This window comes from Leopardus geoffroyi, chromosome A1, assembly GCF_018350155.1.
Source record: "Leopardus geoffroyi isolate Oge1 chromosome A1, O.geoffroyi_Oge1_pat1.0, whole genome shotgun sequence".
NCBI classification, from domain to species: Eukaryota; Metazoa; Chordata; class Mammalia; order Carnivora; family Felidae; genus Leopardus; species Leopardus geoffroyi.
The window spans coordinates 53,516,349-53,536,875 of record NC_059326.1 but is presented as its reverse complement, the minus strand read 5'-3'; the positions used below and the strand labels follow the sequence as shown (position 1 = coordinate 53,536,875).

Below are 20,527 nucleotides of genomic sequence, written 5' to 3'. Positions count from 1 at the left end.
TTCATACCCCAAATGCAAGACAGTAACCAAAGTACTAAAAAAGAGCATGGTTGTAATAAACGAAAAAGATAGAAGATACACAAATAATGACTTAAACAAGTGGTATAAATTTCAGCTAAATCTGATCACATCTGCTTCCCATATCCTAACTCCTTCCATTTGTGACTCCCACTCTGAATTCCACCCTCATGCTCTTGCAGATGCTGTTCAAAGATAATGCTATTGTGATCCAAATGTAAAAGCATTATTGAATAATGTAAACCAAAATTATTTGTGAAATCCCTTCTTTTGTCTATGAAAACTGCTGTTTCTAAGACATATTTTATTCTGCTCAACCATTTTCTAAAATAAGCCAATTCATACCTAGAAACCAATCAATCATTCAGCAGCTATCATTTCTCAGTGTTCTACAATGTACTCAACATTCTTCTGAGTATATGTGAGAGCAACATTTTCATCATGGATTAAATTTTCGTATTTCCCTAAATGCTAGATAGATTATGGTTCTGATGTGGAAATGAGGTCATCCTCTGCATTCCACTCAGGCCTATAGTTGTCTTCCTAAGGTCCAATCGTTAATAATATATTCAGAAGCAACTATACTCACCTAATATGCTTAAATATCTAATAGACTATATATTTTTTTCACTGTTAAATAAGTAGCTCAATAACAACCACAGAATTCAGGCAGTCAGAACACAATTAACAATGCAAAAAAACTGCCTAAACCCTCGTAAGAGTCTGGCTCCCTAACAAAATCACAACAGCAGAATAATTTCACTATAATTATTAAATAAAGAATACAGGATCTTTAGTGACCTTATCTGATCGCAAGAATTTGTTTCCATAAAGATCCTAAAGATCCAATAGCAGGACTAAACAAAAACTCAATGAGAACACTGCCACCTACTGAAATGCTATTATTTTCTGGTACAATAATGTTCCTAGAGAAATGTGGGCTTTTAAACTTCAGTATATTCTTCACGCCAGTAAATAAATCTGAAATGTGGATTAAAGGCATCATGTGATTTTAAGATTAACTTATCATACATCTAAAGTGAAAATCACCAGGCAACAAAAATTGGAAATCCATAAAATTCATCAATATTAATAAAAAGACATGCCTTGTAAGAAGAAAACTCAACAGAAGTACTGGGGTCGTTAGGCATGAAGTCTTCTGCCTGGCTGATTAATGATTAATGCAGGGTATGTTTCAAAAGTATAAAGAACGTTTCAATGTTCCAAAAATAAGTAAAATGCATAGAACAACTATCCTACTCTCAACATCTCCTAGGATCGTTAAAAGAAATTATGCACGTATATTTTCCAAGATAAATGCCGAAGACATTTTTTAAAATCATTTTAGGGTGTTCAAGTTTTATATATTTAATTATCATCCAACCACTGATTTTTTAAATCGACAGGCTCTGGATTTTAAATCCAAAATCTAGAGTGCTATGTATAATTACCCAAATAGCTTAGATGATTTAAGTGCTAGGACAGGAGAACTTTACAACAGAAAAATTATTACCACCTAAGTTCCAACACAATGGGTTTACATCTTACAATTCGGGGAAATGTCAAAGTTAAACTAAATGTGAATTAAACTGAAATTTAATTAAGAATAAACTTACCAAGTACAAGAAATATCCACCAAAGCCAATACTGTCCATTGAAATATCCAGTAAAATAATCAGAAAACTATGGAGTGAACATAAATATATTAACCATATTTATGTACCTGAATTTGAAAATGAAAAATCAGCCTCAATTTCAGAATCATGTACCTCAAATAATCTCTAGCACTTAACACAAAGAGAAAAAAAAAATGCCTAATACATTGTGTAATACATACATAATTACTTAATACATTATGTAATATATACATAGTTACTTGAGGAGAAAAAACTCTTTAAAATCTTTTATACAATAGCTAACAAACTTATACAAAGTATTTTAGAAACAAAAATCAGTTTCAAGATGCTTGTAAGAAAGAAAGGTAAATTCTATGTATCTGAATCCAACTTTCTCATTAAAGAGTTCACATGTCGGTTCTTTCTTCATAATCTCTCAAAGCCACAACTACCATCCCAAACACACTACAGCAACCCGCTGCTTTAGATATTAACACCAAAAGCCACATTAGTTTAATCTTATCAGATGGGGATGTTCAGCTGACCTCTAAAAAGAAGAGCTTTTGACCTTCTGTACACCCCCTACTGTTAATCACTGCCAAGAATACTAGGCACATAAAGACCCCCAACTCATTAGACTCTTTTTATTTTCAAACTAGATGCTCCAGTATTCAGCTCTCAACAGTGAGCTGAGAACAGCTAAATGAACCTTGAAGTGGCATTTCAACAGTTCCTATTAGTGACCACAGTAGACAGTTTTATATGTTCTGTAAAATGAGAATATGAACAGGCAGATGGGAAGGGAGAGTTTGATGACAATGAACACGGCTATCTTTTCCTTGATTAGACTCTGGACGTCATGATTTTAATTACTGAAAAAAATTTTTGTAAAAAGTCAAACTAATTTTCTTCAGAGTTACTTCTGATAATTCTTCTCTATGACCCTTTAGCATTAAACAGTGTTGCAAATAGTTGTTTGTTGAAAGTAATATAACCTAGTCTAAAACTATTAAAAATTACGTTGTTTTATCTACTCTGTTTCCATTGGTCTCCAAACTGAATCTGATTTAACTAAAAATGATTTTATCAAATGGAGACTTGCCCTCAAGTCTGAAATTAAAAGTATCTACCTCCAACTTTTTTTGATAATTATTTCCAACTATCCGTTGGTATTTTCCACAGAAGCATTTTTAAAAATCCTATAGGTTTGGTAATAACCAAAATGCTTATAAACTGTAATAAAAATATCACTACTCAGGATGCATATGTACTAAAGATTATCTAAATCTATTTTTAAAACCTTAAATATTTCCATAGGAAGTATTTATAATTAATAAATCAACTATAATCTAAATTCTCAGCTTAGAGTTTCAAAAATTTCAGAGATTAAAATTTTTAAAGTGCCATTATAGATGCAAATTCCAGACTCCTACATCATTAAAGTAAGTACAAAGGAGAGCTAAAAAATTAGGAAAACATAGCTTGTAAAGTAGGACTGGCACTATATTTTTTAATCAAGTGATTACTAATTATAAATAAAAGATTTTCATATGGGTTTTAGAGTCTATAAGAACGAAAAGAAATAAAGAAGCAAAGCAATACATTTAACTAATATTTAAATATATTGTAGAATATATTTAATAAATAATACTAACAGGCAAGAGACAACCAGAAAGAACATCATCATTCTTCACCAAAAATATTTACCAAAGTTAGTTTTTATTTACTTCTGGGTAAAAAATATAATTACCTTCACCTTGAAATCAAAGAGAGACTTTGTAAAGTCCACTACGTAAAAAGGATAAACTAATAAGCTTTTGAACTCATTACTGAGTGAGCAAAAATGTTTAAAATACCAACAGTCGCAGGGCTGAGCCAAGTTGGGTTTTTTAATGAATAAATCCATCATGTTGACTGGCCAATCACAGGATGCAAAAATCAAATTTTGAAAAATAAATTAACTGACAATAGGAATTTATCTAATTTTATTTTATTAATGTAACACCAGCATTTTATTGTTTATATCCTGTCTACTTTCCAAAAGAGTTGTTAGTTTTTAACAAAACACATATGCATTTTCAAACAAATAATAAAAAGATCAAAAGCCGTAGACAGAAATAATACCAGAATTGGCTAAAGATATTTACATTAAATCTGAGGTTCATGGCAACTCAGAAACAAAAAGAAAAGCTGCAGTATGATTTATAAATTACTTGTTGTCTAATAAAATAAAACAGGTTTTAAGGAGAAACCCTTTCACTCAGCACTGAACTCCACAGGGAATTTATTGTTTGGAGCACTATAATAAAAGTCAAAATGCAGTGTCATAGAGGCAGTACAGAACCAAGAGAACATGCACTGAACTGGGACCAAGCTAGTTTCTAATTCACATACAAACTATGGGATGTGGAGCAAGTTATTAGACTTTTTTTTATTCTTAGCTTCATCATCAATATAATGGCTGCATTGTCATGAGCATCACTGATACAGGTAGGGGGTCAAGAATTTCATGTTGGTAACGAATTCTGCTTGGAACATAGTAAGTACTCAATGAATGGCTGCCATTATTACTTTATACAAAAGATCTTTAAAAATCCTTTTCTTGTATCAATTCTCAGTATACACTAAAGGCATGACATTAACCTTAACTCAGTAGCAGTACTTTATTTTTTTTAAAGGCACATTTTATGGTTTTGGGTTTGTTTGTTTTTTTATTTTTTTTTAGTAATCTCCACACCTATGTGAAGCTCGAACCCACGACCCTGAGATCAAGAGTCACATGCTCTTCTGACTGAGCCAGTCAGGTACCCTTCAGTAGCGCTATTATAAACGGAAACTAAACAGTCCTGGTGATCAAACTTGATGCTAGTATATACCTTACAAAGCTTTGAGCACCTGCAGTCTTTGAATTTAAGTTCCCCACCTCATCACATTAACTGGAGTTAATTACTAGATAATCAACCCCCTCCCAACTAGGGCTACTATGGGAGAATTAGGAGCTAATACCCCTAGGGCATAGGTTGCATATAATGGACTAGACTACCTTCTTTTTTATAAATTTAGAATACACAAATTTATTAAGCTTAGGAGAACTGAAAAAACAGTCCTCAAATCATTTTGTGTTCTGTGACTAAGATGAGAAATCCTATTTGAATAACAGTAATTAGTTCTATTACTAATATAACCATAACCAATGGACATATCTAACTTCAACTCTTTTGAGGTTCTCTAGTAGTAACTTCTACATCATCTACTCCTATATCATCTCTTTATATTTGTATGGTCCATAACACCTTAACAGATTTCTGCTCATCGTGGGAATCCACTCCACAACTTTTGAAATGAAATTATAAAAAGAATCTGCCAGGGGGCTAGTTTTAATCATCTTAGAATCCATGCAATAAGGTCTCACCCAAGAATCAACTGATTAATAGCCAAAACCTTAATCTGGTCTGAACACAGACAAGGTCTGATAAGATTACTGAAACTCTGGGAGGCAGTAAGTTTAAAAATAAAGCAAAAACACATTAAATCCAGTTTTAATTTTTTAAATCAATTTGATAATATAGGTGCATAACAAGTGTCTGAAGCACATAAGGGAAGCTGACATTTTACTATGTGACTGTACCGAATATTTTAGAAGCATTTGAGCATTCATTCAATTAGAAATCAATGTTTAAATAAATATGATTTGTTGAAATTATGCATTTTATCAACTGTGGAATAGCATTTAAATGTATAGGTTACTTGTAAGAAAACTTATTAAAACAATAAATAAAGGCACTCCTGATCATTCTCCTAGGCCTTACCCTAAAGAAACCAGGGAAAAGGCTTCATAAAAAGGAGCCAAAGGGGGCCTTCAAAAGGCAAAGAGCTGGGGGAAAGCTATGCTAACAACACTACTGCTGGTTGAATGGACACAGAAAATTATTATGGGACAAGCTTTGAGATGGGAGAAAGAAGAGGACTTGGCATTATCTCCCAACACACCATCTCGTAAGTGATAAGAAGTAGACAGAGGGTGAATCCCAGGAACAACAGAGAAATGAGAAGAAAGGCTGAGAAGGAACATAAAGGAAAAAAGGTGAGTTCTGATAGCCACCTCAGGGGCCTTAGTTTACTTTTGAGTTCTTAATGCTACCCCACCCCCCAAAAAAAGAGTGGGAAAATAACTAAATCCATGACAATTTACCAATTGATAGAAATTTTTATGTTTGATCACAATAGTCATAAACACAGTTTACTGAGCACATTTGTGCAGCAACTGGGTGAATACTTTAATTCTATCACCTCTAAGACTCACAAAAATCTTGAAAGGTAGCTATTACCAACCCATTATGAAGAAACTAATGCTCAGAAAAATTAAAAATTTAAGGTTAGAACACTGATATAAATAAGACTCAAACTCAATTTTTTCTGTTTTCAAAGCTCTTTCCACGTAGTAAACAAGCTCTCATTTAAAGTGTTCATCCCACAGAGATCATCACTACAATAATAAGAGGTAAGAATAAGTCTCAAAATAATTGAACTCCTAGACATAAAATGAACATTCATGAACCACAGACAGATTTTCATACATTTTAATTTTAGAGATAAGAGTAATAGACACTATCAAAACACTCACCCTAACGATAAGGATCCATTTGATCAATGAAAGTCCAAATCCACATATGGCACCATATCTTCCAGCTATGGTATTGGTGATACAGAAGGATAAACAAAACCCAAGCCAGTTGAAAATAAATGCCACTAAAAGCAAGAGAAGTAAAAAGTTCTTTTAAAGATCACACTTTGGAAACAAATTAACAAAGACATAATATTAACACTACTTTACTGCACAATGGAAATAACACTCCCCTTTCTTTCGACTCTGCACCAATTAAGTCTTCTTTATAGACTGTAGTTTACCTTTTGCAAATGTATTAGTTATTAACTATACATTAACAAACAGGTATGCTTGGTTTCTTGTCAGTTTGGCCAAGAGGAATCAATTCCTTAAAATGTGTCACCACTAGGTTAAACTGCATTTTTAAACCAGATAATAAACCAAGTCACAGGGTAGCTCCCTTGTGATCCCACCCTAAGCAATCAGCCAACCAAACTGGATTTTTTAAAAAGCAATATTAAAGATGAGTCACATAAATTATAAAATATTTCCAGAGAAGATACTGTTCATTGCCTCTTCCTCCTACTTAACATAACCCGTTTTTCCCTCTCCTGAAGAATCCACCTACCTACAAAGTCTTTAGTTTAGGGAAGTCTGGACTCCATACTTAAATCCAAAAGGTGAATCCTGAGTAGTCTGGGGGGGAAAAAAATCACAGGAGGCAAAAACTCCCTGCTAATTTTTTTTTTGAAATAGGATTTCTCTAAACCATTCTTCAGTTCTTAAAAACACATCAAGGAGATGGAGAATGGAATATAGGTTAAATAACAGTGGCTCTAAATTAATCACTGTTGAATCTGAGTGATAAATACATAGAAGTTTATTACACTCTTGCCTAGTTTATGAATTTCTACTATATATATATGTATGTTTGTGTGTGTGTGTGTGTGTATACATATATATGTGGGTGTGTATATATATGTATATATACACACTTTTTTTTTTTTTTTTAAATACTGCTTTCCCCCAGATGTCTAGTTTGGATGTGATACCTGGAACCACTGCAGGGATCTTGCTATCAGCCTGAGGATTAAACTGTAACTCCAAACGGGCTAGAGAATGAAGGAAATCCAGGAGGAGCAGAGCTATAGCACTGATACTTGCTACGGCTAGGATCTGCTTGTTCATGGATTTTCTGTTTTGTGAGATAATCTCCTAACTATTTAAAATAGTTGAATGAGGGTTTTCTATTACTTGTAGCAGAAACCATTCTGACACAGGTCCTTGAGATATAATCAGAGTGCCCTGTGTCCAAGAGAGTAACATTATCAAATAATAACAGTAACAACAGTAAAACCGAAGATCAATTTGAACAGAACTTTGTCCTGTTCACTGCCCATCCTCTTACCCCAAATATCTCCACCCAACTCTCAGGGTAAACAAAGTAAATTACCTAGAGAAATGCTGACTTTTTCAGAATTCTGAAGACAGGAAACATTTTAGGATAAATTTAAATGAAATAGCTATTTCTTCAAAGCAATTTCCCTACTCCTGTAATTTCTTCCTTCCCAATGTCTTCTATAATTTCTTCTTTCTCCAAATGCTTCCTGATCATTTATGGTAAGCTATGTTATATGGTGCAACAGTCAGGAGAATGAATTTTGAAATAAGAGACCTGTGTTTGAGTCAAAGTGTACTCACTCACTAGATAAATGACCTTGGACTCACTGCTGACTCTGGTGAGCCACAGTTCTCTGATCTGTAGTACTACTTCACAAGGCTGATAAGGGGATTAAGTGAGATAATCAATTTAAAGAGTTTAACATGGTATAGAATCTGGCACATGGTGATCCCTAAGGAAATGTTAGCCATTATTACTACCCATACAAGATGATCTCTTTACAGAATAGGTTATATCTTTTCAAAAAAAAAAAAAAAAAAAAAAAATTCAGGTGACACTACTGGAAATAAAACTTGTTTACACTCCACATTTTTTTTTTTTTGTAAACCCAGATACTGATCAGTACTTCGCTGTCCTCTGCATCTGTTATCCAGTGCCCCCCAGCCACACTGCTTCTTCCACTTGCTCCAGGAACCTACCCTGCTCTACAAAGCGGGATATTTACACTTCAATTAATTAAAATGACAGGAAATTTAAAATTTAGTCCCTCAGTCACACTAGCCACATGTCAAGTGCGCAATGGTCACATCTGGCTTGTAGCTACCATATTGGACAGCAGAGATACAGAATATTTCCAGCATCCTAGAATATACTATTAGACATAGCTGTTCTACATCCAATGGGTTAATATTTGTGTTATCTGTGGAGAAACCATGCAACAGCTTTATGTAATATCTTCCTGTCTATTTAAAATAAAGAATTTACATTAATAAATAGCAGTAAAGATTCCCAACCTATGTGCCATACGTGTGCTGTGACTGGCTGAGACAGTTACTCTCCTCCTCCTCAGCGGGTGGTTGAGGTCTGGGGCAGAGGACAAACTGCCAGCAGCCATGAGCAACTTATTACTTTATCCCAGTGATGCCTCAGTCTATCATTTTACAAGCATGTCACATGGTTAAAACACAGGAAGCACTGATGGGGAAAATACAAAACAGCGAAATATTCCAAAAGTGCATTTTCACCTCTGAGCATGTTTAGTTCAGGGGAAAATTCAACATTGTTTTCTTCAAAATCAGATCTACTGGTATCTAGTACACATACCACTGTACCCACACCAGAAATAAGATCCAAAAAACAAAAAAGTACCTATTGAGTCATCATGTTTTCTCTTTCTGCACTCTGCCAGCAGCAGGGATTCCTACAAGCTATGCTCGTGCAATATAACGTATTATGGACTGAACTGTGTCTCCTTAAAACCCTAACTCCCCAGTGTGACTGAATTTAGAGATAGGGCCTTTATGGAGATAATTAAGGATATAAAGGTAGAGCCCTAATCCACTAGGATTGGTGACCTTATAGGAAGAGGAAGAGCACTAAGGGAGCTCTCTCTCCACCCACATGTAGAAAAGAGACCATGTGAGACACAGCAAGACAGCCGTCCACAGCCAAGAAGAGGACCCCTCACCAGAAACCAAATTTTCCAGCACTTTGATCTTGGACTTCTAGCCTCCAGAACTGTGAGAAAATAAATTTCCACTGTTTAGCCACCCATATGGTGGTATTAGCTCTAAGAGACTAATACATAACTTTATCCATCTGTAATTGATTTAAGCACTAGGAAAAAAACAAAGTTGGTGACTACTTGAGTGTAGACAGATTCACTTTTTAAAAAAAAATTTTGAATGTTTATTTTATTTTTGAGACAGAGAGAGCATAAGCAGGGTAGGGGCAGAGAGAGGCAAAGACAGAGGATCTATAGAGGGCTCCGTGCTGACAGTAGAAAGCCCGACGCAGGGCTTGAACTCACGAACCACAAGATCATGACCTGAGCTGAAGTGGGATGCTTAACCAACTGGGCCACCCAGGGGCCCCAACAGATTCACCTTTTATGGCCTTGGCCTATACGATAGCAAGTAAAGCTGAACAGGTCTTAAAACACAGAAAGGGCAGAAGCATTAAATTCTGAATCCTCTATGACATGTCTGAATTGGCAAAAAAGAAAATAAATGTATGCTAAACCTTAAGTGTGTAAAATCCATAAAAGAAACATGTAGTAGAGGCAGGTGAATGTAATATGCCTAGGGAAAAAGACAGGAACACTTTTCTTTCAGCTTTACTTCATTTGTGCCATGTTTCCCTGGAAACTTAGGACAAAGCTTAAAAGGCATAGGGCACCTAGTCCCCACACAGTCAAGGCCCAACATGGAATCCAAAGAAGGAACAGACTTCCAAAACCTATATTCCTTAGAAAAAATAAAACTGGGGGGAGCAAGCAGCTACAAAGCAGGCCAATTAAGAAAAGTTGGTAAAGAATGCAAAGTGTTGCTCCAATTACACTCTCCACAGTCACATTCACAGTGCCCTTCTTTGTATGAAAGGGAGTCAGACAGGTTAATGACATTTGAAAGAAGGCTGCCAATCAGTTTAAATCATGTAAAAGGTGAATTCTCAATTAAGGATGTGGAAGGAGAACATTACTACAAACTACCTTCACCCAACAGCACTCTATAATTTATGACATTTCACATATTTTAACTTATTTGATCTTCTCATTAGCCTTTTAAGAAGGGCAAAGTCAGAATTAATTCCATTCTACAGAAGGACAAATTGACAACTAGAACAGCAAAGTGCCACATAAACTCACAAAGCAAGTAAGAGGTATAGGTAGGATAGGCACATCCAAGCCTTTCATGTCTTCTATGCAGTGATCTCTTTCTTACATATACCTCCCATCTACAGAAAGAGGGTAGCAGAACAGCCTAGAAAGCAATATTGTACACTACAGTTATCCATTAATAAGACTTTACTTTTAAATTTTCAAAAGCCACAAGACACTTATTAATTACAAAAGGAAAAAATAGTGAAGAAAGCTAGCAGACACCACCTTAACCTGATGATAACTGACATCACCAGTAAAAAGACAACTGGATCACTGCCTCCTGATACGATGCACTGAGAAGGACACATCGTATCTATGGTATTTGTGTAGCAACTGGGAGAATGCTTTAATCATATCACTTCTAAGCCTCACAAAAATCATGAAAGGCAGCTGTTACCAGCTCATTATGAAGAAACTAATGCTCAAAATTATTTAAAATTTAAAGTTAGAACACTGATATAAGTAAGACCCAAACTCGATTTTTTGTTTTCAAAGCTCTTCCCATGTAGTAACGGGCTCTCATTTAGTAAAGTTACAAAATGTTCACACCACAGAGATCACTACAGTAAGTATAAAAGGTAGGAATAAACCCTAGAAGTAAAGTTTTCTAAACAGAGTCCATTCCATTTTTAAGCACTAGAGTTCAAGGTCATTTCCAGACTATCAATTATCCAATGAATTCAATCTTAATTTCTAGCTTTTAACTAACAACTGACTTTCGTTCCATTGTCTTAAGAAGTCTGTTAAACAAGCAAGTTAGGCATGTATGAGACATTTTGCTGTGACACTTCAAGGGATTATGAAAAGCAAAAATTATCAAGGGATACATACATTTCTTTCTCTACATTTTCTGAACATAAACATACAATTATTTTACAAATTTATATGTAAACTTTTTTTAGGATTACATATGGTAAGAGACTGAAAAATGGATGTTGAAACAGAATAGGCAAGAATTAAGCCACCAAAGAGTTTTAACTGAAATATTCTTACTGATATTCACCGTAGTTTGTATTCACACTTTTATTACCTGAAATGCTTAAGCTATAAACCATATTAAAGAAAATCTATTTCTGACAACCAATAAGTGTTGATGAGGATGTGGAAAAAAAGGAACCATCACACACTGCTGGTAGGAATGCAAACTGGTGCAGCCACTGTAGAAAACTCTATGGAAGTCCCTCAGAAAGTTAGAACTGAAGTATCCTATGATCCAGTAATCACACTACTGAGTATGTACCCAAAGAATATAAAAACACTAATTCAAAAGGATATATGCACCCCTATGTTTATTTCAGCATTATTTACAATAGTCAAATTATGAAAACAGCCCAAGTGTCTACCGATAGATGAATGAAGAAGATGTGATGTATACACACACACACACACACACACACACACACACACACACACAGAGTAATATTATTCAGCCATTAAAAAAAAAATGAAATCTCGGGGCACTTGGGTGGCTCAGTCAGTTGAATGTTTGACTTCGCCTCAGGTCATGATCTCACAGTTTATGGGTTTGAGCCCTGCATTGGGCTCTGTGACAAAAGCTCAGAGCCTGAAGCCTGCTTCGGATTCTGTGTCTTCTTCACTCTCTGCCCCTCCCCTGCTTGCACTCTCTCTGTTTCTCAAAACTGAATAAACGTAAAAAAAAAAACTAAAAAAAAAAAAAAAAAAAAAAAGAAATATTGCCATTTGCAACAACAAGGATGAAGCTAGAGAGTATAATGCTAGGTGAAATAAGTCAGAGAAAGACAAATATCATATGATTACGCTCATGTGGAATTTAGGAAACAAAGGCAAGCAAACGAAAAAAAAAAAAAAGAGAGAAACAAACCAAGAAACAGACTCTTAACTATAGAGAACAAGCTGACGGTTACCAGACAGGAGGCGGTGGGGGAGGGGAATGGGTGAAATAAGTGATGGGGATTAAAGAAGATACTTATGATGAATACTGAAAATGTACAGAACTGCTGAATCACTATATTGTACACTTGAAACTATTATAACACTATGTATGTTAACTGTACTGAAATTAAAATGAAAAATTTTTAAAAATTAAAAAAAATCTATTTCTGAACCACAGAAATAGAAAATAGAACAGAATCTAGACAATAGCTACTATTAGATAGTGGAAGCATGAAAAATATACCAAGTTGCAATTTGAAGAACAGCCACTAGATGGTAGTGATTACAAATAAATCTATGCTCATCAAAGCAAATAAACTCAAACACTGGCCTACAGTCTACCACAAAAAAATATATTAGGAAATGAAGTCTGAAAATAATATATATTTTTACTCTTATAATATTGGTGCAGTACTTATAGAATGGGATGCATAAAAAAATAAGGTGTAGAGGCATTAGTAAAAATGCAGTAAAAGTAGGTGATTTACACTAAATATATTAAATATATTTATATTAAATTATATACCACCACAAGCCAAATAAGGTCAACCACGTGTCTAGGTTACCAAACACAACACTGTTTAATCAAGAAAAATGTTTTCAAATCTAAAAAAAAATAAAGGTTAAAAAGACAGCAGGGTTAAGTGAAATCGAGAAATAGAGAAATAATCACTAAGCTCTGAGTCAAATAACTAGATTGTATTAAATCACATTTTTATTCCTAAGAAACAGGTCTTTATACTAAAAATAGCCCAATTAATTTAAATTCTCTTTTCCAATTAAGATTTTTAAAAGCTATAACCATTAGAGGAATTAATATTTACGCTCTTAGCAAAATATGTGGAAGACTTGATAATAAAGGCTTACTAGTTAAACTAAAACTAAGAAAAAAGCCAGTTTACTAGACTGACAGCACAAGACAGTAGTTATCTGTAGCCAAAGTGTTCCTTTCTACTATACCCAACATTGTATCTAATTACAAACTTTAACTAAAACCACAAGATTTAAATATTGCATATACATTAGCTGGGTGCGAAGCAGAACATAAGGTACTAAATTTGAAGAGAAAACGTAACTATCTTCCCACTAACCTACCATTTCTGAGTGGTTATCTACTTCTATTCTTCAGCAGGTGAAATGAAAGCAAGCAAGCAAGAAACCATTTCAAAATGGAGGATTAGTGATTTCCCAGACTCAAAAGTAACTCAAGAAGAATTTTCTATTTTTAAATTTGAATGTGATACTTTAAATAAGTAAAATATTCCTCAGTTTTATTATCAAAATAAACATTATACTTAAAATGAATGAAATATGCATTCTGTGAAAGCTTGGTCATTTAACCAGGTTGAGGGCAGAAATTCACCATATCCTAGTCTAAGAAATTTACTTACATGAATATTGGGTTTCTAAAACTTAATTTTAGCAATTAAACAATTCAAGTGTCATAATATTATGTACTGAGTATACTATATGCCAATCCCTGTATTAGGAATTTAAATAATAAGACTATAACACAGTCTTCCCTCAAAGTATAAAGCATACTTTATAAGTTCAAATATTAAACTAAGAATTCTGCAACATGTTAAAAAAAAATCTTACTTAGGTTTCTGGTCTTCTAATCACTTACCATTCCCCCAAAGAAGACATACTTGCTTTCTTTTGTGTCTCAAATCACATTATTCCAGTTGCCCAAAATATTTCCTTTTCCAACCCTTCTTTCGTGCCTTATAAAGACGCTCAGATGGAAGTCCCTTGCCCCAAAAGCAGAAGTTAATAGTTTCATTCTGCCTGGTCCTACATCACTGCATGGACATGCAACATTTTTCATGCAAAAACATATTTAGCTTAAATATGCTTATATAACTCTATACAGTCAGTATCTAGCATGAGTGCAATACACAGTTGTGTTTAATAAATTCTAGGATTTTTATGGTCTCACATGATCACATATCAGAAACAATTTATATTTTACACTAATTAGACACACTTTAACAATATTTGCCTTTCTTCACTATCTATGTTACTTTAAATACACATGTAGCCAGTATACCCAAAGAAACAATGTGGAAATGAAAAATCACTTACTGAAAAACGCCAGCATAAAAATTCCATCATTACCCACTCGGAGCTGGTCTGCATCACTAAAGTCATCTCTTGGTTGACACTCTTCCTCCTGAATCTGTAAAACATGTAACATTAGAATAGCACACTAAAAACTAATTACAACTTTATTATCTTAAGTATAAAGATAAAAAATTAAATAAAATCAAATGTCCTCAATTTGTTGTATAGACAAAATGATACAGAGAATACAATATCTGGCAAAAGTAATCAAAAACATTAGCAAGAATTAATTTTTCATGGGCACCCTTAAAAAGGGTTAAACAAAAAAGATAAAAACTAAATACTGGATTAATGAAAATGATATCAAGAAAGATGTGACTGACGCTGTGCATTTGCATCCAATGGGAAAGAGGAATTTTCATGATCATTGGTGGAGTCTAAATTATATGACCTCTATGGCTGGCAACTTGGCAATATTTATCAAAAATAAAAATGTAACCTACAACTATATGGTCAATTAATCTTCAACAAAACAGGAAAGAATATCCAGTGGCAAAAAGACAGTCTCTTTAACAAATGCTGTTGGGAAAACTGGACAGCAACATGCAGAAGAATGAAACTGGACCACTTTCCTACACCATACACAACAATAATTCAAAATGGATGAAAGACCTAAATATGAGACTCAAAATCATTAAAATCCTAGAGGAAAATCCAGGCAGTAACCTCTTTGACATTAGCCGTAGCAACTTCTTACTAGATACATCTCTCCGGAGGCAAGGGAAACAAAAGAGAAAATAAACTATCGGGACTTGATCAAAATAAAAAGCTTCTGGGGCACCTGGGTGGCTCAGTCGGTTAAGCATCTGATGTCGGCTCAGGTCATGATCTCACAGTTCATGAGTTCGAGCCCCAGGTAAGGCTCTGTGCTGACAGCTTGGAGCCTAAAGCCTGCTTCGGATTCTGTGTCTCCCTCTCTCTCCCCCTCTCCCCTGCTTGCGCTCTGTCTCTCTCTCTCTCAAAAATAAATAAGTAAATAAATAAACAAACAAACAGCTTCTGCACAGTGAAGGAAACAAAACTAAAAGGCAAACTATGGAATGGAGAAGATATTTGCAAATGACATATCTAAAAAAGGGTTAGTATCCAAAATGTATGAAGAACTTATAAAACTCAACACCCAAAAAATGAATAATCCAATTAAAAGGTGGGCAGAAGGCATGAATAGATTTTTTTCCAAAGAAGACATCTAGATGGCCAACAGACATAATACTCACCATACTTCATCATCAGGGAAATGCAAATGAAAACTACAATGAGATACCACCTCACACCTGTCAGAATGGCTAAAATCAAAAACACAAGAAACAACAGGTGTTGGTGAGGATGTGGAGAAAACAGAACCCTCCTGCAGTGTTGGTGGAATGTAAATTGGTGCAGCTACTCCGGAAAACAGAATGGAGGAAGGTTCCTCAAAAAGTTAAAACAGAAATAACTCTATGATCCAGCAACTGCCCTGCTAGGTATTTACCCAAAGAATACAAATATACTACTTCAAAGGGAGACATGCACCTCAGTGTAGCATTATCTACAATAGCCATATTATGAAAACAGCCCAAGTGTCTGCTGATTGATGAATGGATAAAGAAGACATGGTACATACATACAATGAAATATTACTTGGCCATAAAAAAGAATGAAACCTTGCCATTTGCAATGATGTGGATGTGATGTGGAGCTAAAGGCAGTATTTTGCTAAGCGAAGTCAGTCAAAAACAAATACCACATGATTTCACATATGTGAAATTTAAGAAACAAAACAAAGGATCATAGGGAGAAAGAGAGAAACCAAGAAACAGACTTAACTATAGAGAACTGATGGTTACCAGAGGGGCAGGGGATGGGTCAAAAAGGCGATAGGGATCAAGGACTGCACTTGTTGTGATGAGCACTGGGTGTCATATGTAAGTGTTGAATCACTAAGCTGTACACCTGAAACTAGTATCACACTGTATGTTAACTGGAACTGAAATAAAAACTCTTAAAAAAGAAAAAAAAATTTACCCACATACCCTTTGACCCAGCATTCCAGTTCTTGAAATACTCTGTACAAATGTACTTCTTATATTCCCACTTACAAGAAATCATGTATTAAAGATAATTTGTTGCAGTAATGTTAATAAGAGCAAAAGATCAGATACAATCTAAATGCCCACCAACAGTGGACTCTTGTCAGGAGACAATTCTTGATGAGTCCTTCATGTTTCTGATTGTCTTCCAGGTGGAGGCAATGGCTGCCCTTCTTCTGTACTATCTTTTCAAGGATGTTTATATTGCAGACGGCTTTGGAAGAGAGAGCGTGTCACTCCCTAGGGCAGAGATGTGGGCATGTTTAGTGACCATTAAAAATACATCGGGTTCACTAAACTCAAGGTTCCACACTGTGTGTGGAAACATTACTTGGTCCTCTTTGTGTTTCTTAGTGGGAACTGAGGCTCAGGAGACTGGTCAAGAAAATGCTAATATATTCATGGCAGTCTCACTACACACACTGCCAAAAGAAAAAGCCTTTCAGAACCATATTGCTCATTATTTGGGCCAGAAGATCCCTCAAGTACTCTGCAATCATATATCGTAGAAAATTCAGTGATTGGCAATGACTAAATACACAATAAGATTTTGTATAATTTCAAGTTAATTCAAGAAATAAGCATTAAAACCCAGTGTAAGCCCCTCCAAACCAGTCAGTATGACAGCAAGAATATAAACATTTCATATTTTTTCTAAATATCAGTCCAGATATTTATCACACATCATTTATAAGAAGAAAACATATATGCAAAGATATCTTTTACGATATTAACAATGTAAAACATAGACACATCAACACACATTTCAAAATAATCTGATAACTTTACCAGAGAGGAATGACCACTAAATTACAGTAGCATAATTGATTCCATGGAATTTCACTCAACCATTAAAATAACAGAAAAACATTTATATAAAATGCTTAAAAAATAAAAGAAACTCTGTGATAATTTCAACAACATTAAACACAGCTTTATAAATCCCAAAACTGGTAAAAGACACCAATATATTTTAAAATGAAAAGCTGTAAGAGAACAAGTGTGGTATTTTCTCCTTCCTAATTTCTTTCTCTTCATTGCTAATTTTTAAAAAGTACTCAACTTAATAAACTGTAATTTATTAAATACTAAGTATGTGCCAGATAATAGTGAGGTGCTAGAAATGTAACCACAAGGTCCTCGTCCTGGAGTTGCTCACAATTTATAAAGTGTTAGTTTTTGTGTCAAAAGACAAGTTACTGACAAACTTTAAAATAAGGTACAAAAAAACAAACACTGCTCACTATTAGGTTGTAAGATAAGACTACCTGGTGAATAAGCCATGTTCTAAAAGCTTTTCCTCACAGAGAGCAAGACAAGGCTTGCTTCTTTCTTTGGAGAGTTCTACCCTACTGTGTGCAAGTTAGGGCAATAGAGGTCCCAAACTTGCTTAACATCCTTTTAAGGACCTCTGCCATTTCCAAGGTCTCTAGAGAGACACTCCCTGAGAAAAGGAGTCCTTCTGGTTCACGGAGAGTGCATGCATGTATACAATGCATGGACAACCACATATGTGCCAGGCAACCTAGAGTTGATTTTGATAGAAACTCCACACTCTATACAGATCTATGCTCCTTCTCTATGATTCTCTCCTCCAAGCATCAAAAAACCCTTATTGACTGAGCTGTATTTATGCCACGGTCTTAACAAAGACTTGCTTTCCCCCTCAGAGGGAAAAGGCATAAATAATAAATTTGAGGCTTGCTGTTTTTACTTATGTGCCCAAAGCTATTTATGTTGACATTTAACTCTGTGTGTTGGAGTACAAGAGTGGGAGCAGGCATGGAAAGTGCTGTACTGATAAAAGAAACCCATCCAGGAGAAAACACTCACCTATCAAATACGCTACTTGCTGGGCTCTGGCCTGATGGCAGGAGAACGCTGTGCACAAAAACTCCTTTCTCTCCCTTTATCCCTCACCTCATTCTAGCTTTCTGTGTAAACATAAGTTTGGGTGTCTTTTGCTGAAAAAAAATGGGATGAATCTAGGACTCTGAAATGGTACTCATCTCTAACGTCTAAAGCAAGAAAAAAGGGCAACAAACTCTAGCCCGGCTTGCAGCCATGCTGAAATGAAATAACTTCCATCTTTTACTGGACTGTAAAATAGCGCACATGCATCTTGTTGACGGTCCACTACTGAGATAGTCACTCCTTTACCAGAACAAGAAGTAGCACCCATATGTATCACTGGCTCTCCTAATGAGACAGTAAGGGGAGAAGGGGCAGGTGGAATCCTTGACCATCATTCTAAACTTCTAGTGTGGGATGTGTTAAAACACCAAAAAATATTAAAAAGTTAGTTGACAAACATAATATGGAGGCCTTGTAATGTTATTTCTCTGTGTTTTTTAACCTACACTGAGTTCATTCAGAGTCACTAGACTGGCTATACTAATAAACACAATTGAGTAGGGGAAAAAAAGATGCTTTATGATTGTAGTTAAGGACCACAAAATCCAAATTATATATAGAAGGAAATAAGGATATCAACAGTGAAGAGGTCAATGGGATGCAGTAACTAGAGGGGGGTAAAAGTCAGCACGTGAGGGAAGACAAATCAAGACTTAGGAAACATATTGGTAAAGATAAGGACTAGGATGTCCACAAACTAAGATGGAGTGTAGGAGGAAGACTGATATAGAAATAAACAGAAACAGAAACGGTGGAGAAGATGGATTTAACTAGGAGAGTGCCAATTTCACCATAGCATGACAACACACATAAGTAGTAGTAGAGAAAATACTAAAAAACAATCTACATGCACAAACACTCTTAGAGAACTATTTCTGACATTACTGAATGTACTCAGAATTACTAGACGATATTCTCAAAAGGAAGCAATCAGAATGCCTTACTCTCTGAGCTGTTTCTGCTGCTGCAGCTGCCATGGCAGCAGCCTTGGCCTTCTCGGCTTCATCGTATGTAGGAAGGGAGGTAGCGACACTGTAGGGAGGTGGCACGGGATAAAACTCACTGTAAACTTCTGAATCTGAAGAAAGGGATTAAAAAAGGACAACCATTAAAACAAACTATTTAATAAAATTTTTATAGTCAAAAACATAATTTAATAATTTACAACAGGCTACTAAAGACTATTACTGCTATTTGTAGTCTTATTTTATAAAGCTAGGTAGTATGTAAGTTACTAATTCAATCCTATGTGTTAGTTTAGTCCCATAGCTATTATAAAGGGAAAAGACTCATAAATATCATCTAAAGGCTGTTACAAAAAACAAAAATATCAAGAATGAAATCTGAAAATCTGTGCAAGACAAGGGAGGTGAGAAAGTCATCACATATGAGCATCCATTCTACCTACTGCTATGCTCAAAGAATTTAATTTACTTGCTCATAATCTCATAGCCTAAAAGTAGAAGTATCAGGAATAATAACACTTGTATAGTACTCATTATTTAATATGCCACTTTTATAGACATTAATCCTAGCAACTCTCAAGTTCAGAAAACTTAAGGAATTTGCCCAGTATTACACAACCAACAAGTGGCAGAGTCCAGGGATTTCCTAATTACCAATATTTGCTCTCATAACATGTGAGGTTCATTTTTTTTTACATGTCAGTTTTAGCAACTGTCCAAATCTCTTCAGCAAACTCAACACTTCTCTTTCCTAAAAAAGACTGGTGATTTTTAGTTCTTTTTTACTCCTCTCCCCCTCTTCTCATTTTTTTCCATATCTACCTAGTTTTTCAGAGTTTCTTTTTCTGAAGAATTTTTCCCTCCCCAATTTTTAGATGATTTTTAAAATATGATCTTCAGAAATATAACACAATAGCAAGGGGAGAGTGCTAATTTTACTTTTTTTTTAAGTTTATTTATCTATTTGGAGACTGACAGAGACAGAGCAAATTGGGAAGGGAGCAGAGAGAGGAGAATC

At 34.9% G+C, this 20,527-nt stretch overlaps 1 protein-coding gene across 1 annotated transcript in view; it reads right to left on the bottom strand.

Moving 5' to 3' along the window:
- Positions 1–20,527, bottom strand: part of NDFIP2 (Nedd4 family interacting protein 2) — a 63,363-nt gene that overhangs the window by 7,223 nt on the left and 35,613 nt on the right. Inside the window, exons 4-7 of the mRNA XM_045500098.1 lie at positions 19,489–19,622; positions 14,523–14,616; positions 6,259–6,383; positions 1,635–1,701 (exon numbers count right to left, since the gene is read on the bottom strand). Coding sequence (XP_045356054.1) covers positions 1,635–1,701; positions 6,259–6,383; positions 14,523–14,616; positions 19,489–19,622 — 420 coding nt within the window. The remainder of the gene's footprint in view (positions 1–1,634; positions 1,702–6,258; positions 6,384–14,522; positions 14,617–19,488; positions 19,623–20,527) is intronic.